The following is a 22,827-nucleotide window of genomic DNA, read 5'->3' on the forward strand; positions in this document are numbered from 1 at the left end:
CATGACTAAACTTTTGAAGCAACAGTAAATACCCTAGTTACCCAGAGCTAGGAAGTTAAATGCTACACAACAATTTACATCAACCAAGTCTACTTGTTATTTGGGCCACTCAATAACCAAACACACTGCATTATTTTCACTGATTTATGACAACCTTCTTCTATGCCGGTCTTTTATAGCTAATTCATGTACTATTCCAGACTATTCAAGAATGCACAAGTGCCCGTGGTTTTTACAATCTAACAATGCAAAACTCACATAATAGTTATTCCTCATATTTCACCTCAGTACTGAGGCTGGAAACACCTTTCTTAGGAAACATCTCATGATTTTATTATTATTAAAATATTTTTATTTTAATTATTAAAAATAAAATGGATGGGGCGCCTGGGTGGCTCAGGTGGTTAAGCGTCTGCCTTCGGCTCAGGTCATGATCCCAGGATCCCGGGATTGAGCCCCGCATCGGGCTCCCTGCTTGGCAGGGAGCCTGCTTCTCCCTCTCCCTCTACTGTTACCCTGCTTGTGCTCTCTCGCTCTCTCTGTCAAATAAATAAATAAAATCTTTAAAATAAATAAATAAATAAAATGGATGAGGAAAAAGTTACAAGCATGTGTTAAAATTCCATTTTAAATTTGACCCACGTACCTTTTCACAAAGATACACAGTTGTTCCCCTTCTGGCTGACTCTTGATCCAAAGCATTTCCTGGCCTAATAAAATGGCTAACATCTGCAATGTGAACACCAACCTGAAAAAGATAAAAATAAGAGGATGTCAACATGTTTAACTGGGTAAAGGTACTAATGGAGTTCTAATGAGAAGAAATGGAGTAAAACTGAAAAAGGATGGCCACATTTCCCATTTCAATTTCTGACACATGCTCCATTAGTCTCTGTAGTTGCAAGTGACTAGGCATGAATAATTCATAAATTCTATAATGGGTCAAAAGAAAGTAAACTCAAAAACAGAACTATATATTTGGATATGAATGTCACTACAACAAGAATACCTCCAAATTTCCATTTTCCAGTTCTCTGCAATGTAGAGCATCATCTATATCAGTACATCCTGGAGGGTCCACACTACAAACACACAGGTGTCTCAGGTCTTCTCGGTTTTTCATATCCTAGAAAATGCCACATTGTTAAAAAATAAAAAACTATTTTGGTAGTACAAATGCAACACAGCTCTTAGGAAATCAATAATTTCTCTCTATATTATGATTTGTAACTTGTGGTTTCTTCACCTTTGAATAATTTGATGTAAGCTGGTGTTGATTCCCCAGAAAAATGTATCTTTCAGTAAAATAAATAATTTTTGTAATACCTAAGAGTTCTGTACCTAACTTAAATGCGGGGGAGGAGAGGACTATGGTTTCTGCTTATTTAATTAACTATTTGTAGGCTCCATGCCCAGCATCGAGCCCAACCTGGAGCCCAATGTGGGGCTTAAACTCAACCTTGAGATCAAGACCTGAGCTGAGATCAAGAGTCGGATGCTGCTTAACTGACTGAGCCACCCAGGCGCCCCAGTTTCTACATGTTTAAAAACACATACAGAAACCAAATTAGCTCAGATATAGTAATTTATAATGTGACTACATTCTTTTCAGTTTACCTTTTCAGTAATACTCCAGGGCATCTTTGGAAGAAAGCTAAGAACAGCCTGTGAAAAAGGCTGATGGGGAACGTCATGCTCCAGCAACAAAACTTCTGTTTCAGTCTCTTTATCTCCAACGTCACCTAAGTTTTTTACAAAGTGTCCCTAAAACCAAAAGGTATTATTAGAAAGGTGAATTTTACAGCTTTTTGTTTGGTATATGTTATTATGACATTAAATTCTTAGACATTTATATATCACTTTGGTATTTCTAAATGTTTCCAACGCTTCTTAAAAATGAGTCCATAAAGCTCAAGTGATTTATGATGGAGACTTCCTGAGAGTTCAGTTCTTACATAGCGAAGTGCTGTCTATTTCCTATGACCTTTTAAGTTTAAAATGCTACTTCAAATATAGTGGCTTCAGAATTAGTAGAATCTACTTGGGTTTCAAACACTATTTTTGTAACCACTATCAAAAGTTATTTGTTAGGAAACTGGAGTAAAAATAATCAAATGATTTGCACTGGAATTTCATAAGATTAATTTTCAAATAAGATGTACTACTTATCAGGTAAGTTTGTGAAATATTCCTGTACTTCAGTATGAATTTTATTACAAAAGCAGATTTTATTTTCACTAAAAGAAGCAATTTTATACCCAATTCTTAATTTGATATTCTAAAAAAATATAAATCATTCAAGCTTACATTTGGATATCTGGAATTTCTGGGCCAACCATCAATAGCAACAATAATCCTCCGTCCTTCTAATGCAGAAGCCTGTCTGGTTTCTATTCGAATTCTAGGGATTCTCCTATCAGCAGGGGTAAAGAGATGTCTTCTTGACTAAGGAAAATTAGGAGAGAAGATTTTACACACACAGACACACAAATCTGAGGTTGGGGGCATGGGGAGGGCTCTAAGTTCTATTTAATGCGTATCATTTTTTATTTACACAGCAACACACTCTCTACTCACCTCTTTAATATCAGACTTGGAAAGCATGCCACAATATGGTCTCCAATTTCTTTTTATTATTCCTACAACTCTACCTGTGGGCTTTAACATTTTTTCATTTACAGCAGTCTTAAGCTGAGATTTAAAAAGAAAAAGAAAAACCTTCAGTTATTTTTCCTCTAAGTATAATGAGACAATTTCTCTTTAAAATCAGAATATGAATATGGATACTAATACTTCCACACAGTAAATTATGACATAGTTACAGAATCTTGATGCTTTCAAAATTCTACATCAGAATATGCCAAACCAAGCCATGGAAATAGTTCCATAATAATAATACACTACAAAAACAGATAATCAAAAAACAAAGAAAAAATATAAATATAACTGAATAAATATGTCAGAACTCAACTGTTCAGTTTTAATATGAGAATTTACACACACACACACACACATCTGGGAACTAGTAGACTAGGATTTTAGTAGTAGTTTGCCTTAAATAGCCATGTGGCATTTATTAATTCATTAAAAATACTTGTATCTTTAAAAGTTCTTCCTTATCCAAAATAAAAACCCAAATATAAAGATTATTTATTAGAAATAGCTGAAGGACTTTATGGTATTTCAACACTCTCCTATGGCTTAGACTCTACAAGGATAATACTATAGTAACTCCAGAGCACAATGAACAGAATTCTTATAAAAAGGAGAACTACTAATGTTTGAATTCCAACTATTTGTATTGTTCTTATAATCCTAAAATATAGAAATAAATGGGTCATGGCAGGTAGACTTTAGATCATAAGAAACAACTGAAAGCATTCTCTTCATAATAAATATGGTAACAGAGAATTGACCCTTATATAAGGGCCCCAAAGTACATCTATTATGCTGATGGAATTTTAACAGTACATAAAAATAATGCATAAAATTTCCAATTTGTATTTACCTAAACCTCACTAATTCAGACAAACCTAATTCAGACAGATCATGTCCCCGAACGTCAGAATTCAAGTTTCATACTCGTTACAGTCTTTCTATATTTAAACCTGTTTATTGAGCAAAGTGATAATAATTTAAAAGAAGACTATTTAAATATTTGAGGGAAAATAATCAACTATGTGTATGAAATGTATTAAACCCAGAAAACTATAATCTCATTCAGTAAGTCTGAAAGCAGGGAAATTTGTTTAATTTGCTCTAAAGCTAAAACACTAATGAATTCTACAAAGCTACACAGACAAAAGATAAACCTGTTTGGTTTCGTACAATGCGTTCTCTCTCCTCTTCTTTTTCCACATCATCTTCATTTTGACCTTCATCGTGTAAAACCACAGAAGATGGTGCCACCCACTGATTCTTGGGAAGAAGTTCTACAGCCACAATATCTTCATGAATAGCTCGGTTTAAATTTTTAAGTCCCTGTAAGATTATCTGTGTAAAACAGCAAATGGCACATGCTCAGATATTTTTAATGGCAATAAAGTAAGGGGAAGATTACCTAACAGAAGGAAAGATATATTCTGAGTGTTTCTATGTATCTCTATTTCTCCTTTGTATTTTTTCTTCTTCTATAGTGTCCTTTTACCCCATCCTCTTAATTTCTCAATATCAAGTAGAGAAAATACGTCAGAAAATACAGGTTGTATTCGTGGCTCCACCATAACTCTTACATTAGCACCAAAAAGACCTTGGGAAAACTTCTCTCTAAATCTCAGGGTCCTAATTGGGTAGAATGAAAAAAGAATACCCGCTTTCATAGGCACAGGCGAAGATTAAATGAAATGCAGCATTCAAAGCAGGTAGAAGAGTATCTGGCAAATAGTGAGCACCCAAAAATGATTCCTATTTGCTTTAAAGCGTGTGAAGCCCAGTGGAGCATTTATATGTTATGTAAATAGCATTTTCCATAACTAGCCATAATACAGAAAATAGAAGCATCCTATGATTTTCTCAATTGTTTGATTAGATTTTTATTCTCTTAAAAGTGGGGTAAATAAAAAGTTCTTTTCTTCTATAAGCAGCTCTCTAAGAAAGTGATTCATTCTATTATCTATGACCTCTCACATAACTGCCTTTAAGCTGATAAACTGGAAGGACAGAGTAAGTTTAAATTCTCCTACAAAATTTTAAACACTTATGAAAGAAAATCATGAACAGAAAGTGTTTTACTGTATTTGGAATTTATGTACACAACACTTGCCTCTTTCTCTTCTTCAGTGTCTCCATGAACCCATACTGTAGCTTCTAAGTAATTTTCCCTGCTTGCTCTAAATGTTCCTTGAAGGTATGTCCCAGATTTTATGCCTTGTTGTAGCTTACTTAAAGGAAGATGCTCTGAAAATATTATTCTTCCACTTTCTATTTCATTCTGTGAAATGAGCAAACCACAAGACGTAGTTAGTATATAAATCTTCCTTACACTCAATAGACAACTATTATTATCACTATCAGGTATTTAAAAAAAAAGAAATCCACAGAGCACCTGGGTTAACTGTTCAACTCTTGATTTCGGCTCAGGTCATGATCTCAGGGTCCCGGGATCGAGCCCCACACTGGGCTCTGCACTCAGCGGGGAGTCTGCTTGAGATTCTCCCACTCCCTCTCCATCTGTCCCTCCCCACCCCTGCACACACATGCTCTCTCAAATAAATAAATAAAAAAAAAAAAACCCAAAAGACAAATTACCATATGATTGCACTCATGTGGAATTTAAGAAACCAAACAGATGAACATATGGGAAGGGAAGGAAAAATAAAGCAAGACAAAAACAAAGAGAAAGACAAACCGTAAGAGACTCTTCAGTACAGGGAATGAACTGGGGGTTGCTGAAGGGGAGGTGGGTAAGGGGATGAGGTAATTGGGTGATGGGCATTAAGTAGGACGCTTGAAGTAATGAGCACTGGGTGCTGTATGCAACTGATGAATCACTAAATTCTACCTCTGGAACTAACAATACAGTATATGTTAATTAAATTGAATTTAAATAAAAAGTTTTTTAAAAAACCATCCACGTATGATACATACAACTCTGTGAGTTTGAGAATAAGGCACAGTAGGAAAAAACGCTTTCTATTCTTAGGGCAACTTAAATAAATATTTGAATTTCATTACATTTCGGCATTTAGCCACAGATATGTCACTAATAACTCTGCACACCCCCTCTTCCCACCCCAGGCCTCCCAGAATGAAGGTGTGTAGTTAAGGAGGTCAGGTGAACAGGTGGGTAGGTAAGTAAAGGGTATATTGAAGCTTCAACTCCATGAGTAGAGTGTGGCTACAGAAAGTACAAGAAAAGCTATTTTTATTTTGGATATATTACATAGTTAAGAATATAAGATAAAAGTAGGATAGGGACTGCTTTAGGTCTACCACACCTGTCAGGATTTTTAGAGGCCTCAACATCCAAAATCCTTACTGCTTGGCTCCTTTAATTAATTGCCTTTTTCATTTCCCACAATCTTCTACCTTCCAGGGAGATTACTTTAGTCCTTTTTTTCCTTAACTCTCCCATTTCCCTCTCCCTGCCTCACTCTCAGATGAGTGACTGCAATCTCCATACTGAGAATCAAAAGCAGTCACTAGAGACCTACTTCATCTTCCTGCCACTGAATCTGCCCACCTACCTGCATCTATATCAAAACCTCAGCCTTCTTTCCTGCAACAATGAATAGAATGTTTCTGTTCTTTCAGCTGGGCACTACCTACCTACCATCTCCTCTCCTCCATTCAAGAACTTTGTCCTGTGATGATCTTCTCTCTCTAGAGTCAAATTTCCCATCCCCCCTTGCTACAACATTCACACCATCATATAAATTTGCAATAACATGACCTATTAAAATAAATATAGTTAGTTAATTAATTTTGGGTCTCCTGGCCTGATCCTCTGTTCTGCTTCACACCAACATGCCACAAAAATACTATCTATAATTGCTGTGTGTCTACGTGTTCACCCGCACTCTTTCGGGAATGCACGATAAGCAAGTTTCATTGTCAGTCACCAAAGCTATTGTTATTGAAGTCACTAATAACATATTAATCTGAGCAACTTCAGTGCTCCATTCTCGGTCTTATCAAGATTTTTTTAAATGACCTTTCCTTCCCTGAGACACTTTCGCATCCAAATCATCATTCCTTGGGTTTCTGTCCTACTTCACTGGTAGCTCCTCCTTAGGTTCCTCTGCCCATTCTCCTTTTCCTGATCTCTAAATGTTGGAGTGTCCCAAGACTTGGTTATAGGCCCTTTTCTTTACCTGTGTTTACTCTTGTGTCATTTCCTCCCACTTAAAACAACAACAAAACCTCTTGATCCCTCTTGCTTTCCAACAATCACCTCATTTCTCTCCTTTCCCACCACAGTGTTTGAAGTGTTACCATGCTGTAAATTTTCTCTTCTCATTTTTTTCATCTTTTCTATTCAGACTTCTGCCTCCCTACCATCAAAACTACTCTGGATAGTACCCACCCCCTGCAAATGTCATAATGCTAAATCCAATCATCAGTTCCCCTCATTACTTTTGACTTAGCAACATTTGACCTGGATGATCACCCCTTCCTCTTTGAAATATTTTCTTACTTGGCTTCCAAGAACTTCACACCTGTTTTTCCTTTGGATCGCATTTGCTGGTTCCCCTGATGTTTCTGACTTCTCCTGGAGTACCCACGGGCTGAGCCCTTGGACCTCTTCTCTTTTCTATCTATATTCATTTCCCTAGATCAGGGTTAGGCAAACTAAGGTCCATGCACCAAGTCCAACCTGTTGCCTGTATTTGGTAAGTTAAGTTTTACATTTCATTCTCATTCACTTATCTATTGTTGGTGGTTGTTTTCATGCTACAATAGCAGAGATGAGTACTTATGATAGAGACCATAGAGCCTGCAAAGCTAAAGAGAAAAAAAAAAAGTTTACAATCTGATTCCTTACCAAAAAAAAGTTTGCCTAGGAGAAATATTTGCAAATGACTTATCTGATAAGGAACTTGTATCTAGAATACAAAAAGAACTCTTACAACTCAATAATAACAAGACAACCCAATTAAAAACCAGTCAAAGGATTTGAAGAGACATATGCACACACATGCATAAGTTAAAATACACATCTATATATTACATATAACATACACATGGCCAATAAGCTCATGAAAAAATGCTCAATACCATTAGCCATTAGGGAAATGCAAATCAAATCAAAATGACATTGAGATGTCACCTGACACTCATTAAAATGGTTACAATGAAAAAGACAGACAACATGTATTGGTGAGAAACTGGAACTCTCATACATTGGTGAGGAGCTGGGACCCACATACATCAGTGAGGAACTGGGACCCTCATACATTGCTGGGGGGAATGTAAACTGCTGCACACACTTTGGGAAACAGTATGGCAGTTCCTCAAAAAGTTAAATTTAATATTACCATATGATGGAGCAAGTGCTCTTGCACATACCTAAGTATGTATCAAAGAGAAACAAAAACAGTCAAAAAAGACCACATATTACATTATCACACTTATATGAAATGTGCAGAATAGGCAAGTTTACAAAGATAGACCAGTAGTTGCTTGGGGCTAAAGCAAGGGCATTTCAGGGACAGATTGGGATTGAATGGTAATGGATATGGATTTATTTTGAAAGGGAAGAAAATGTTCTAAAATTAGATTGTGGTGATGACTGCATTATCCTGTAACTATACAAAAAATTGTACATTTTAAATAGTTGGGTTGTATGGTATGTGAATTATACCTCAATAAACCTGTTTTTTTAAAAAAAAACGTCTGCCAATCCCTGCCTATATGTTGATGAGATCCAAATTTATATCTCTAATATATCCATATCTCTAGTCCTAAACTCCCTCATGAGCTACAGATTTGCATATCCAACTGCTCATACCATAAAGCCACCGAGAGCTCTAACAGTTACCTCAAACTTAGATGTCTAAAATCATACTTTTGATTTTCCACTCAATCCTGCTCCCTGCCTTCATCCTATGTAAATGAAGCAATACTACTCATATGGTTGCTCAGGCAAAACATCTAAGGTCACCCGTATTCCTCACAGCCCCATTAACACAAAGCCCTAAAACATCAATGTACAAAGTAATACCAGTATCTGACTACTTCCCACTACCTTAACTGCTCCTAACATGGTCCAATTTTCTGTCTTGTCTCCCATGGAGCTCTAAAATATCCTCCTAACTGGAGGACCTTGCTTCTAATCTATTCTCTTAGAGCAGCCAATGGATCTTATTCTCCCACTCAACATCTGCCCAGCACTCATGGACTAAAATCCAATTTTTTCACCATGACTCATTATATCCTACACAATCTGGTCCCTGCCTATATTTCTGACTTCCTGTGTAACATTTTCTCCCTTGCTTACTCCATCCCAGGCACTCTTCCAGCTATTCCATGATCTTGCCAACTTATTCTAATCTCAGAGCCTTTACTTGCTGATTCCTCTGCGTAAAATGCTCTTCCCCTAGTTATTATGATATTATTATGTGAGGGTTAGCTCCCTCACATAACTCAGCTAGAATGTCCCTGTCTTGAAGCGAATTTGCTTAGTTAACATCCTTCACGTCTCTGCCTTGACATCCCAAATCTGGGTTAGGTGCTAAGTACAGTCAGTCCTGCCATAATGCTTGTTTTGAAAACATGAATTGGTTCCAATGCAGCTGCTATATTAAAAAATACTGGGTGAACGCAGAAAACTGCAGCTAGCTGAACAAAGCTGCAGAGGAATCCACAAAACAGTCACCTCTCAAACATCTGTTACCCCAGACTACTGTGTGTTTTATGAGCCACACCATCTTCACCTTCTCGAACAACTTTTCGCCCAAATTTGGATAACCCTATTTCCACCACTTCACAAAACTTCTGAGTGTGCCCCAACCACATTTTCCCATTAGCTCTGCTGCTTTTACTACATGATTTTGCAGGACACGGTGAATCTGAAGAACATACATGTTGTATTACAAGAGCACTGGCTGTAATTTCGCCATGTCCTACGCTTACCCTACCACAGTCCTCAATCAAATATTATGCGCTACCCACGTTAGAGTTCTTCTTTCCTCTTCTAAACCAGTGCTATCCAAAACAACTTTGTGATGATGGGAATATTGATTTTGTGGTCTCCCATATGGTAGCCACTGGGCACAAGCCGCTCTTGAGCACTTGAAAGGTGAATAATGCAACTGAGAAACTGAATTTTTAATCCGAATTAAATCTAAAAAGCCAGAGGCAACTAGTGGCTACCTATTAGAGCAGTCCCTAAATCTATTTCAAAATCAAGCCCAGCTCTTATTTTCTCACTTCAATTTTGTAAAGTAGTTGATTGAAGATAAGCAGGGATGAAGAAAATGTTGTAAAGACTAAATATCTAATGTTCTATTACATAAAACCTGTTTCTATAATAACAGTAGCTGCCATTTACATTTATCATAGCTACATGCCAGGCATTGAGGTAAGAATTTTATTAATACTATTGTTATTATTTCATTTGATCTTCATAACAATGCTTTGAAGTCATTACTGTTAAATACACTTCACATGTAAGGAAGTGAGTGCCCATGAGGTTTTATGACTCACTTAGCATGCCCCCCCATCTCCACTACTGCATGGATCCCTTTACTCCTCCTTCTGCCTCTAACTTTGTCCTTGACACAATGCATCAGCTCACAAATTGGAATTAGAGTGGTCTTTCAAATGAACATTTCCGATCATTCTCCCCCATTCCTCCCAGGCCTACTCTCATCCACCTTTAATTTCCTTTAGCTTGCCATTATAAAGTAGGGAGCCCAGAATCCTACCTGCTACCTTCTCTTCACGGCAGCCCTTTAGAATAAGATAGTTTAAAAATTATTGACCAACAGAATAAATTCTAGATCTTCATTAGCTGGCCCCTACCCTTCCGGTTCTACTTCTTATGACTCCCTCCCTTCTTCCTTCAGGATTAATGCTACAGCTTTATGCTGTCTGCAATGCCCACCACGTCTTTTTTTGTCAAATACTTACACCTTATTCACAAACCAGCCACAGATTCCTTTATTTATTCATCAAACAAATGGTGCCACCATGTGACAGGCCCAACTCAGGTTGCTGAGGGTCTATCAGTGAACAGTGCTATTTTAGAAAGTCAAGTCTTTTAGGAATGGCATTTTGATAAGCCTATTACAGCCACTCTTATTTATAACCCAACTCCTATTCAATTCCAGCTTACCTACCAATATTCCAATTTTTAAATTTGATTAACTATAAACTTAAGATCCCAAAGTGGCCATTTTAATATTTTCACTTTTCAAAAACAAAATAAAACTAACTCACACATACCCCTTCTTCAGACAAACAAGCAAGACGATCTATGAGTTCCGGGTTAGCAGTCAGGCTCTTTACATATTCTTCACCTGAAAAATAAGTTTTGTTCTTGATAAAGTGTTTTCTTTTTTTTTTAAAACCCGTTATCTGTTGATATGGTCATGTCAAAGCAGAAGTATTGGGTCAAGCACATCTATGAGTTTTTTGGGGTTTTTTTTAAGATTTTATTTGTTTGACAGAGAGAGAGAGAGAACACAAGCAGGGGGAGGAGCAGGCAGAGGGAGAAGCAGGCTCCCTGCTGAGCAAGGAGCCTGATGCGGGGGCTCGATCCCAGGATTGTGAGATCATGACCTGAGCCGAAGGCAGATGCTTAACCGTCTAGCCACCCAGGTGTTCTTCTATGAGTTTTTATTGCTAAGCCAATTTCAAAGGGTGATGGGGAAATTAACAGCCACTGGGCACCACAACTTACTTGGCTAAGAAATGCTGAGAAATTTAAAAATGCAAACATCAGATGGCGTTATATAGGAATATGAAAGTATTAAATGTTTAAGTGAACATCTGACCAAGGGCCTGATGGCAGTTCATATGTGCAAATGCATATAAAAATTAACAGCTTTTACATTTAGACTTACAAGTGAAAGCTGGTATTCCTTCTTCTATGGCTTTTTCTTTGTTTTTTTTGTCATTTGTTATGAAGATGACTTGTAGATGATTTTCTGCTGACATTTTCTTCAAATGTTCATTGTACCATTTTGCTGCTACTCGAATGGCTCTATCATTCCTGTCATTAGCATTTTCTCCCTGTTCTTGTTCTACATAAGTTTCTCTAAATATAAAAAAAGTAACAAATAAAAATCAATAGAAATAAGAATATATAAAAAGTCTTCGGACATAAATGCTTAATAACCACTACACTATAATAAAACTTCACAGGTTTGATAATAAGATTTTATTTGAACCGCAGATTAATGACAATTCCCAAAAGCTACAAATAGGATGATTAATGATATGATTCTATAGTCATTAAATACACAATACATGTAAATCAGCAGTGGTAAACACTCAATAAATGGCAGAACTTATCTAGAGACTGAAAGACCACATACAAATATTCCTTCACAGGACTATTCCTTCACAGTCTATCCACTCTAAAGTCCCGAATATGTCAGCATACTTACTTCCTTAAATTGATCTTTCAAAGCCAAATTTAAGGAAAATTAACAAAATTCGGTACAAAACCTTTTAGTGCTTAAGAGATTCAACTTTAGAATCTTACGCTTATTTATACTAATAGTTTTTAGAGCAGCTTCATTCCTCACCATTAAATGCCTTTGCTAATGCTTTAAGCTTATCAGTCAGACACTATCATTAAATTTTGAATTGGTTTTAGCGTGACTTGAGCAATACAATCTTGGATGAGATTTGCCCAAGTGTCCTTCAACGCCAGTATTGCTAAGCTCTATTCACTGCACTTAAGCAGAAAAACTGCTAACCTCTCATTAAAAATCTGATGATAATGCTCCACAAAAACTTGGTCTTTCTGCACCGAAAAACAAGTTTCTGTTTCTGAATTTCAAGAAGCTAGGAATAAAATGACAAGTGCTTTACCAATGATTTTTACAAGAATAATATTTAAATTTGGGCTATAGAAATGAGAATACTTAAAAAATTAAGTATTTTTAAATATGCATATTCCAATGAGATTTCATTACCAGAATTCTACTGTCTAATCCACTGGGGGTGATTTACTGCCCAGGAACATTTGATAATGTCTGGAGACATTTTGGGTTGTTACAACTCTGTGGATGGGGGAAGATGGGGTTGCTAAGGGCATGTAGTGAATAGAAGAACAAAATACTGCTAAACATCCTATGATGTATAAGACAGCCTGCCCACAACAAATTATTATTCAGTCCAAAATGTCAATAGTACCAAAGGTGAGAAGCCCTAATTTAATAAAGATATACTAGAACTCAACAGAGATAATTTATGTAACACATGAAATAGCAATATATTTTCTAAAACCACACATTATGTTCAAAGGGTGTCAATCTGAAACACAACAAAGAATTCTATTTCTTAACCCTATCTTCTTCAATATGATCAGTTAAAAAGTATTGTTTAACTTTTAAAAGCCCATTAATAATAAATCTGCTTTATATTTTTAAACCTCTCTTTCATAAACTCTTACATTTTATCAATTTATGTTGGTCATCAAATAATATGGTATTCCAGGAACCTAGGGATAATCTCATTTTCCAAAATTTTATTGCTCAACTCATGCTGAAATGAATTCAAAATGAAAACATTTTAGAAACAAAAGTACCCACAGTAGCCTAAGAGTCTGGAGACCTTGGTTCTAGGTTTGATCTAATCAATGCCTAGGTACCTTAGGTACACTGAGGATTATGTCTGTACAACTGTGTTACAACCAAATAATCCTCCCATAGGTATGAAACTTACCTCGCACCTTCTGACAATGTCACAATTACTGCCAGGAACCCTTCCCCCAAATTTGGCTAATTCTATGGTTTTCCGGTAATTAACATAATTTTCCCCCTACCTATGGTGCTCATTAGTGAACGTGTAGAAATGCTTCTCCTGGTTATTAGTCACATCTCTGATTCGTTTATATACCGGAGCACTCCGATTTCTCACTTCTTGCAGAACTGTTTGTAGTACAATCACATTCCTGATGGCAGGGTCCTCAAGAACATCGATCTTAAAAAATAATAATAATAATGAGGAAAGAAAACTTAAATTTTCCTATGTTCACTGATAAATTGTTTCTGCCAAACATAAAACCCTGTCGATTAAAAAAAAAAAAATCACGTATACATTAAACTAAGGAGCTATTTTGCTACAGAAAACCCTTCAGGTCTATTAGAGAAGAGTACATATACAGACTAATTACAAAACTTCGTAGAATTAAGTCCACTAATAATGAAATACGTTGGCCCACACAGTTTTCATTCGTAGGCACTTACAAGCTGCCTGGGAGTCGCAGGCTGGAGGCCACAGAAGCCCAGGTCCCCGGCCTCCAGACACTTAAAATCTAAGGCAGAAGAGACACCAGGAGTTAGAAAACTAATCTAAAATTCTTATGACTCCAAGAACTCAAAAAAAAAAAACAAAGAAAAGAAACTTGGCCTCGGAGAAAGGAGGCAAGGGTCCCGAGATGGGGTTTGCCTCTCCCTAAGTACGTCCAAGACTCTCCTCCGTGGGCCTCAGTTTCCCTATTCTGTCACACCCCCTTCTCCTGTAGTGCCGAGACGACCACGGACAGCCCCTCCACCGACGCACCTGGTGCAACAGCACGTTGGTGTCGGGAAGCAAGTAGTGCGGCCGGGGACACAGGCTGCTCGCAGGATCCAGGGGCTGCGGCTCGAGGACCGGCCCCTCGTGCGCACCGTCGCACGCCGTGCACCCGGGCGCGCCGCAGCCGATGTCGTCCCGCAGGTAATGCTCGCGCACGATCTTCATCACGCCGCCCGCCCGCGTCTTTTTTAAGAAAGTCTTGGACTTGAGCATCTTGCTTGCAGTGCGGAATCCCAACCCTGACCGCGCTCTTCCGGTGAAAAGTGTCAAGTAGAAGCCTTGCGGCACAACTATACTTTACCCCGAAGTTCACCCCTTCCCGCCCCAGGGTATTAATAAATACCTCGCGCGGGAAAACGTCGAGGCTGACGTTTGTTGGCTCTCTGAGGGCTGCCAGTATTGGGCGAAAACGAGGAGGATGGGCGGAGCCCGGAGCTACTTCCATCCAGGACCTGGGCGGGGCTCGCCTCTGGACTACAGCTCCCAGCATGCACTGCTCCCCGCGTTGGGGGTGGATCCAGGCTGAGTTCCGGCGGCGTGGGCGATTGCACGCTGCCGCTTCCTCCGTCTTCCCACGGGCGCGGAAGTGGTTGTCTTGGTTACGGGTCCTAACGGTCCCCGGTCTGAAATTGCTTGTTGAGGAGCTGCAACCTGAGCTTCTGTTTGGGGACGCTTTCAACTCCTTGGAGAAGCGACGGTGGTGGCTGGTCCAGCCTTAGACGTGGAGTAGTTGAAACTTTCGAGGTAGCTCGCGGCTATCCCTTCCTTTCCCACGCAGGGCAGGGAATCCTCCTACACTGCCGAGTTTGGCTTCTTCACTCCGCACGTGTGGGCATCCCCAGACACCGATCCTTTGTAATCCGGGTGTTGCCTCTCTCAGATTTCACCTTTCCCCTTTGAGAGGGATGCCGTTTCCCCTCCACACACCTTTCTAATCATTTAGTTTGGAAAAGCTGATATCTGCAATACCGTAAATAACTTTTTATGTCATGTAGTACTAAAAGAAGAGAATTGCTAAAATTCTTGTGAAAGGGTAAGAAGTTCGATTTAGAATACTTGAGTTTGTTTTTTCTACGTTCTTGTTTTCATTTTATCTGGAGGTCCATTGGAATATTTTTATTTCACTGTTTCCCTTTTTAAAAAATCTTCAGTGATGCCTCATTGCCTATAGAATAAATTTCGAACACATTCTGACATTCAAGGCTCTCGAAGTCTTGATTATTAAGGTTGTATGTGTGTTTGTGTATGAGGGGTAGGGTGAGTCCTACTCAAAATCACGAAGGCTTGGCCCCAGCGGGACTACAACTATCTTCTGCTATTGTGCATTTTCACCACCTCTGTGAAACCTTAATTCTTGCATGCTTTTTTCTTGTTGCTACTCTAAATCCTTCAAGATTTTAAGTAGACAAAACCTTCATGTGATCAACTCAGAAGTGATTTCTCTAATCTTGAACACGTGCTGCTTTTCGTTCCTTGATACTACTGCTGACTAGGGCTTTTATCCTTTACCTCGAACAATTTCTTTGTTTCCTACAAGTAAGATTCCTGTCCCCAGGAACTGGGCTTTTTATTCATCAAGGGCAAATTCATAGTAGGATTTAATGAGCTTGATTTAGTATGTTTGATTTGGGCAGTAATTTACTAATCTGTCCTAGATGAGGGGTCCTCCAGATTGTCTAATAACTACTTAGGCATTCATTAGTATCTCTTTAATATACTTATGCTTTCCACAGAGCATGTTTGAATACATTTAATATTTTTAACCCACAGAAAATTGAAATTGAATTGGAGAAGAAAACTGAGCCATAATATAAAAAAAATGTCTCGAAAAATTGCCAGGGCATCAAAAAAAGTGAATATCTCTAGCTCGCTGGAATCTGAAGATATTAGTTTAGAAACAACAGTGCCTACGGATGATATTTCATCATCAGAAGAGCGAGATGGTAAAATCAAAATCACCCAGCAACTAATCGAACGTAAAGAACTACTTCATAATATTCAGTTACTGAAAATAGAGCTATCCCAGAAAAATATGATGATAGACAACTTGAAAGTGGATTATCTTACGAAGGTAAGATTAGGTGTAATTTTTTTTTTTTAAGATTTTATTTATTTGAGAGAGAGAGAGCACATGAGAGGGGGAGGGTCAGAGGGAGAAGCAGACTCCCCGCTGAGCAGGGAGCCCGATGCCGGACTCGATCCTGGGACTCCAGGATCATGACCTGAGCCGAAGGCAGTCGCCTAACCAACTGAGCCACCCAGGCGCCCAGATTAGGTATAATTTTTGTTACCTTTATGCTTTATTGTTTCCAAACTGCAGATAAATAAGAATTAACATTATATATGTATCTGAACTTGAAATGATACGTTTATCATTTCAAAAAGAAAATTATATTTTCTTGCATAGTTGAAAAAAAATTTTTGGAAGGAGAGGGGGAGTGAATTATACTTCTGTGTATTAAATAAAAAGTCCTGAAAGAGGCGATGATTTGAAGTTGGGCAGGGATGAATTGCTTCTGTAGGCTCAGTTTTTAAAATCTAGCATGTGTGAGGTATATCTTTTTAGGTGTTTTTTTCCAGCCAAGATGTTTTCTGCTTCATTGGGAATTAACCCTGATGTGACTAGTTTGATAGGGAGAATCAAGATCATAATTACATTATTGAGTCTGTATAGTCTTCTGCCCTGGAGATTCAGTTTCTTTGGTATCTCTGATAGTTATTCATATTCCTGAGTTTATGACACCTAATCATCATTGATCCTTGCCACGGCCACTTTTTATTTTGTATATTTATTCTTTTTATTCCCATAGCTCATTTCCCTTCTTCCCTCTCTCTATCAACTATTTTTTTTAAGATTTTATCTATTTGAGAGAGAGGGATGGGAAAGAGAACACGAGCGGGGTTGGGGTGAAGAGGGAGAGGGAGAAGCAGACTGCCCGCTGAGCAGGGAGCCCAATGCGGGACTCAGTCCCGGGACCCCGGGATTAGGACCCGAGCCAAAGGCAGACACTTAACCAACTGAGCCATCCAGGCGCCCTTCTATTAACTATTTTAATTTTTTTCTTTACATTTGTTCTTGAAAATGGGTATTTTTCTTATTTTTTTCTTTTACATAAATGTAAATTGCATGTTTTGTTTTAGAGTTTCTCTCTTTATAGTTGTTGTTTTTTTTCCCATCTCGGATGTTTTTGAAATCGTTAATGTTAACTGTGTATGTCTCGTCTTCTGCTTCTAACTTCTATGTAATTCTGTGTGTGTGTGTGTCTACCAATCTCTCCATCCACTACCCCAGAGATAGGCACTTAGATTGCCTTCCAGTTCTCTGCCACTACATGCAACATGGGCCTTCTGTAGGCATTTCTCTTTTGGACCTGTGTGGACATCTTCTTTGACATGTATACTCAGGAATAGAATTTCTGGCTCACAGGGTATATGCATACTTAATTAAACTGAGTGTACTGTCAAATTACTCTCCAGAATAGCTGCGTACTCTACATTCCCAACTAGGGTTGTTTTGCTTAGAGACCCCTTGGGAGTAAGATGTTTGCTGTCAGATATATGGAGAAATGTTATACAGTAGAAGAATTAGTCTTTCAGAATTCATCAAATCCAAGGCAGGTTGATTGTAAAGTGGACCATTACTTGTATCACTGAGATTAAAAACTGCCAAGTTAAACTGTTATGTGCTATAGATTGTAAGATGCATTCCAGTTTCAGAGATGTAAAATGTGAAAAAGTGAGAATCTGGGATCAATGAAGGAACAGAATTTTTAGACATTTATTTTCCAGAGCTTACCAGTATATTGAGCATTGGGGGTACAAAGATGAAAATATCAATTTTTAGCATTATTTTTTTATTAGTTACAGAGGTAGAGTTTAGTGATTCATCAGTTGCATATAACACCCAGTGCTCATTACATCAAGTGCCCTCCTTAATGTCCATCACCAAGTTACCCCATTCCCCCACTCACCTCCCCCTCCAGCAACCCTTAGTTTGTTTCCTATAGTTAAGAGTTTCTTATGGTTTGCCTCCCTCTCTGTTTTCATTTTATTTTATTTTTCCCTCCCTTCCACTGTAACCCTCTGTTTTGTTTCTTAAATTCCACATATGAGTGAAATCATATGATAATTGTCTTTCTTGGATTGATTTATTTCACTTAGCATAATACCTTCTGGTTCCCTCCACGTCATTGCAAATGGCAAGATTTCATTTTTTGATGGCTGAGTAATATTCCATTGTGTGTGTGCTACATGTGGCATTATTAAAAATAAATTTCCCTTACTAGACTATAGATAATAAAAGTCACAGGAAAAGTAGATTTCTGCTGACTATAAAGCTTTCTTGCTATTAACATTTAAATGGCTTGATTTAAGTTACTGAGCTTCCTATCATTGGAAGCATTCTATAGTCCTGAGTGGTCATGATATATTATAGGTATTTTTGCTGTGGAAAGAGGTTGAACTAGCTGTGCAGTGTTCTGGGGATGAAGTTCAGTTGCTAGTACCAGAGGCTTAGAAAATGGTGGCTGCCTGTAACACAGGAGAAGGATTTTATTTCTCTTGTTTAACAGTAATCTGAAAGTAGGTAATTTAGATTTGGGGTGGTTACTCCTTGATATTGTTAGGAACCCAGGCTCCTTTTAACCTTCTGCACAGCTGTTTTAAGCATGTGCTTTTCATCTTAAAGTCACAGATGGCTGATCTACCTCCAGTATTGTATCCATGTTACAGGCAGAGGATGAGGAGAAGGATAATGGGAAAATGGGACACATGCCAAAAGACTCATTCCCTTTTATGTACTTCTGTTTTTTTAAGATTTTATTTATTTATTTATTTGAAGGAGAGAGAGAGTGCGCATGCTACCAGGGGGAGGGTCAGAGGGGGAAGGAGCGGGAGAGGGAGAGAGAATCTGAAGCAGACTACCAGCTAAGCACAGAGCTCCACGCAGGGCTAGATCTCACTATCATCAGATCAGGACCTGAGCCGAAACCAAGAGTCAGACATTTAACCAGCTGAGCCACCCAGAAGCCCCAGGACTCATTCCCTTTTAAAGAGCTTTCCCAGAAGCTCAAGCCAGTGACCTCAATAAACTAGAACTATATAGCATGACCACCTTAGCTGGAAGGAGTGGAAAGCTGGGAAATGTAAATATTTAACTGGATACATTATTGTCACTAATAAAAATCAGAGTTACATTAGATAGAAGAGAAGACTTGGTGTTGGGAGACGAGTAGCAATTTTTGTTCTATTCATCACAGTCTTTTTAAGTTAGAAAGTCTGTGAATCTAACGTTTTTTCTACACCAGTATGGTGGCAATACAATTTTTATATTTGTTACAGTTGATTACTAATGTTACAGTTTTTTACTATGAATGTCTTGATCCATGTTGATTTGATTTCTCCATGTCTAAAAACAGGAACACATTTCTCCAAGGGAATTCAAAAGCGTTAGTCCCACTTCCCTCTTGCTCACTGAGAGAACTTAAAAGGGTAACAGCTTAGGCCAAACATCCTGATTCTAGAGAATTGTTAGCTTTCCATTTTTATCCTTGCCCATTGATGCCTAAATCTCCTTCCTTATTCCTTCATTCCTTTCCTCTTCAGTCTTCATGCCTGGTAATTTTTAAATGAGAGAAAGTCTTTTTATCTTTCACTTGAGATCTGTGGGTTCCTTATTGCTTGGGAATTAAATGAAGGGGTGCATCTTCCCAGCTTGATTATCTTTGAGTTAAGGAACCTAAGTTAGAAGTCAGTTAAAATTGTGAAAGTTGTAACCCTGGAAAGAGTAGAACTTTCTGTCCTTGTGGTAACAGTATTCTTGATTTGCAAAATAATAACTATGAGGAATGTGGTTGTCTTTTGTTGATTTAAGACATTTATTGAGGCATGTTACTAGGAATATAACTGAACATGGCAGGGTCCCTTTTTTATGTAGATCACATTCAAGTGAGACACATGATCAAGAAACAAATGGGAGCTCTTCAAGGTCATGTGACACAGCATCACTTAGCAATGGGAGTTTTCTACTTTAGATAAGGAGTCAGCAAATTTTTTCTGTAAAGACCCAGACAGTAAATATTTTATGCTTTGCAGGCCGTATGTGGTCTATCACATATTCTTTGTTGTTTTTTTTAATCCTTTACAAATGCAAAATCTATCAGCTCATGGGCTGTACAGAAACAGGACATGGGCTTGATTTGGCCCATTGCCATCGTTTATTAACTCTTGCTTTAGACTGTGTAATCAGAGAAGCCACTGGCAGATTTTAGGCAATTAGAGTTACATGTCCTGATTTTTGTATTCAAAATGGCACTGAAGTAATAGACCAAGGACAGATAAGGTAGAAGCAGAAGACAGTTAATTGGGTTATTGCCTTATGGAAGACTTAAGTTTTTGGCTTCATCTACTGGAGCCATTTATTGAGAAATGGAAGGCTGGGAGAAGACTGATCTGGGAGGTAAGATGTAAGTTCTGTTTTGAACATGTTAAACTTTAGATTCCTGTTAGACCCCAACACAGAATTGTCAATTAGAGTTTAGGGGCAAGTCCATGACTTTGTATGTGTGTTTGTGTGTGTGTCTGTGTGGTATGTATGTAAAATATACATCAGCATATAGATGGCACTTAAAGCTATGGGATTAGATGACATTACCTGGTGAGAGCAGAGGGCCCCAAGTCACGTGAAGTGGAGTCCAACATTTAGAAATAGGGTAGAGGAAGAAAATCTAGCAAAGGAGCCTGAGAAGCCTACAAGTGGCTAGTGGGTTAGGAGGAAGACCAAAGAGGAATAACATGGAATCCAAAATAGAATACAGTCATCTGCTGTGTCAAATCATGCTGTCAAGTAAGATAAATATGCTGAAATTACTAGGGGACTGGTTATTAAAAGAGGTGATTCAGAATACTTTTACTGGAATATTATGGGAAAAAATACTGAATTTTTGCTCTGATGGTAAGCAGAGAAATGGTACATTAGCAAAGGGAGTGGTGTGATCAAGGGAATATTATTGTTCGTTATTCTTTTTAGTGGATTATAGAAGTAGTTTGCTTAATGATAGGAATGATCCAGTAGAGTTGGGGAATTTGTTGATGCAAGAGGAATCCATTTGAATATATTAAAGATTGGCTGTTAAATTAATCTATTTTAAAAGGTGAGTAAGAATAACCTGGGTTGTAAGGAAAAGAGAAAAGAATTTTTTAATTAGACTAAGAGCAAAACCCAAGTCCATAGAGGCTTAAGAGAGACCACAGCATACTTGAAGAATGGCAAGCACTTATTTTTCCTGGAACAGAGTATCCTTTTAAGCTAGTGACTAGAGAAGGAAGGAGCTGGTAAGGGCCAGATCAAGAAGTACTGGTACATTATGCCATGAAGTTTGAAATTGACTTCGAAAACAGTGAAGATCCTCTGAAGGATTTAAAACTGGGGAAATAAATTTTTGATAGCATTTTTTAAAAGGAAGATAAAGGAAGATAAATTTGGAGGTTGACAAAACTGGACCCAAGGAAACACTCCTGGTGAGAGATGGTAGGGGTCTAACTGAAGATTTGTCAGTGGATATCAAAGAGGATGGAGAAGTTTTGACAGCTATTTATGAAGTGAACTTAACAACAACCACAACAAAACGGAGTCTGATCAGAATAAGCTGTGAGGAGAAGTAGACATCAACCATGACTTAGGTGTTTTTTGCGTTGGAGACTAGGGAGATGCAAGGAACGTACGATTAGGTGAGCTGAGGACTAGTTTTCTTTTGGACGTTTGTGACATCACTCATGGGAGTATTCATTTGGAGATATATGGAAGGAAATAATAGCAAGGAAATAATTACCTGGGCGAGGCACCAAAATAAAATCCCAGATATTAGGGGGCTTCTCAGTGAGAGTGGGTTAAGGGGGAAAAAGTAGTCTTAATGACAGCCTGGCGAAAAACCCATGTATGTGGCAGCAGTTTAAACCATTTGTATGAACAGACTGTAATTTGTTAATACAACCATTGCAGAGGAACCTCTATCCAAGCTTTCTTTCTTTTTTTTTTTTGACGTTTAGTATTTTTCAGACATTTTGTAATGATAAATTTGAAAGTTGACCATATAATTTACCTCTTTCTCTTTATTAAGATTGAAGAATTGGAGGAGAAACTTAATGATGCACTTCACCAGAAGCAGCTACTGACATTGAGATTAGACAATCAGTTGACTTTTCAACAAAAGGATGCCAGGTAAGAAAGTTTTTAAGAAACAGTAATACCTATTTAGCCATTAAAAAAGTAATTTCATTACCTGTTTATGCATGCAATTGTAAGCTAAAATAGAGAAATTTTAAGTGAGCAATGGTAATAACTTTTACATCCACACCAACAAAAAAGTAGGTTACTTGATACAGTACACAAAATACAAAAAGTCAAAATTCAGCATTCCTTCAACAAACATTGCTGATGTAAGTGATCCATAAGTGACAATGGAAGTTCTGTAAACTCACCACCATTTAACTTGTTGTCTGGATTAACCTTTCTTCATTTGCTTTATAAAGCACACTAAATCTCATGGCCCATTTAACTCTGCACATTTAAATTACCTTCTTTTTTGCCTGCATTCTTTCTCCCAATTCAGTTGTGTACTTAGTAAGAGTCCATTG

At 37.9% G+C, this 22,827-nt stretch overlaps 2 protein-coding genes across 3 annotated transcripts in view; one reads left to right on the forward strand and one right to left on the reverse strand.

Moving 5' to 3' along the window:
* The window catches only part of DIS3 (DIS3 exosome endoribonuclease and 3'-5' exoribonuclease), a 26,993-nt gene extending 12,451 nt beyond the window's left edge, over positions 1 to 14,542 (reverse strand). The window contains exons 1-11 of one of the 2 annotated variants that reach the window (XM_031036057.2): positions 14,179 to 14,542; positions 13,439 to 13,596; positions 11,508 to 11,701; positions 10,888 to 10,961; positions 4,763 to 4,930; positions 3,829 to 3,993; positions 2,578 to 2,691; positions 2,308 to 2,445; positions 1,618 to 1,764; positions 1,010 to 1,126; positions 647 to 748 (exon numbers count right to left, since the gene is read on the reverse strand). In XM_031036057.2, the coding sequence (XP_030891917.1) occupies positions 647 to 748; positions 1,010 to 1,126; positions 1,618 to 1,764; positions 2,308 to 2,445; positions 2,578 to 2,691; positions 3,829 to 3,993; positions 4,763 to 4,930; positions 10,888 to 10,961; positions 11,508 to 11,701; positions 13,439 to 13,596; positions 14,179 to 14,406 (1,605 nt within the window). In that variant the 5' untranslated portion in view covers positions 14,407 to 14,542. The remainder of the gene's footprint in view (positions 1 to 646; positions 749 to 1,009; positions 1,127 to 1,617; positions 1,765 to 2,307; positions 2,446 to 2,577; positions 2,692 to 3,828; positions 3,994 to 4,762; positions 4,931 to 10,887; positions 10,962 to 11,507; positions 11,702 to 13,438; positions 13,597 to 14,178) is intronic. The other variant, XM_006740748.3, reaches the window with a different exon arrangement.
* Positions 14,543 to 14,737: 195 nt separating this feature from the next.
* The window catches only part of PIBF1 (progesterone immunomodulatory binding factor 1), a 209,400-nt gene continuing 201,310 nt past the window's right edge, over positions 14,738 to 22,827 (forward strand). Inside the window, exons 1-3 of the mRNA XM_081815019.1 lie at positions 14,738 to 14,937; positions 15,964 to 16,264; positions 22,311 to 22,411. Coding sequence (XP_081671145.1) covers positions 16,013 to 16,264; positions 22,311 to 22,411 — 353 coding nt within the window. The 5' untranslated portion in view covers positions 14,738 to 14,937; positions 15,964 to 16,012. The remainder of the gene's footprint in view (positions 14,938 to 15,963; positions 16,265 to 22,310; positions 22,412 to 22,827) is intronic.

This window comes from Leptonychotes weddellii, chromosome 3 (genome assembly GCF_054177405.1).
Source record: "Leptonychotes weddellii isolate Sample4059 chromosome 3, ASM5417740v2, whole genome shotgun sequence".
NCBI lineage: Eukaryota > Metazoa > Chordata > Mammalia > Carnivora > Phocidae > Leptonychotes > Leptonychotes weddellii.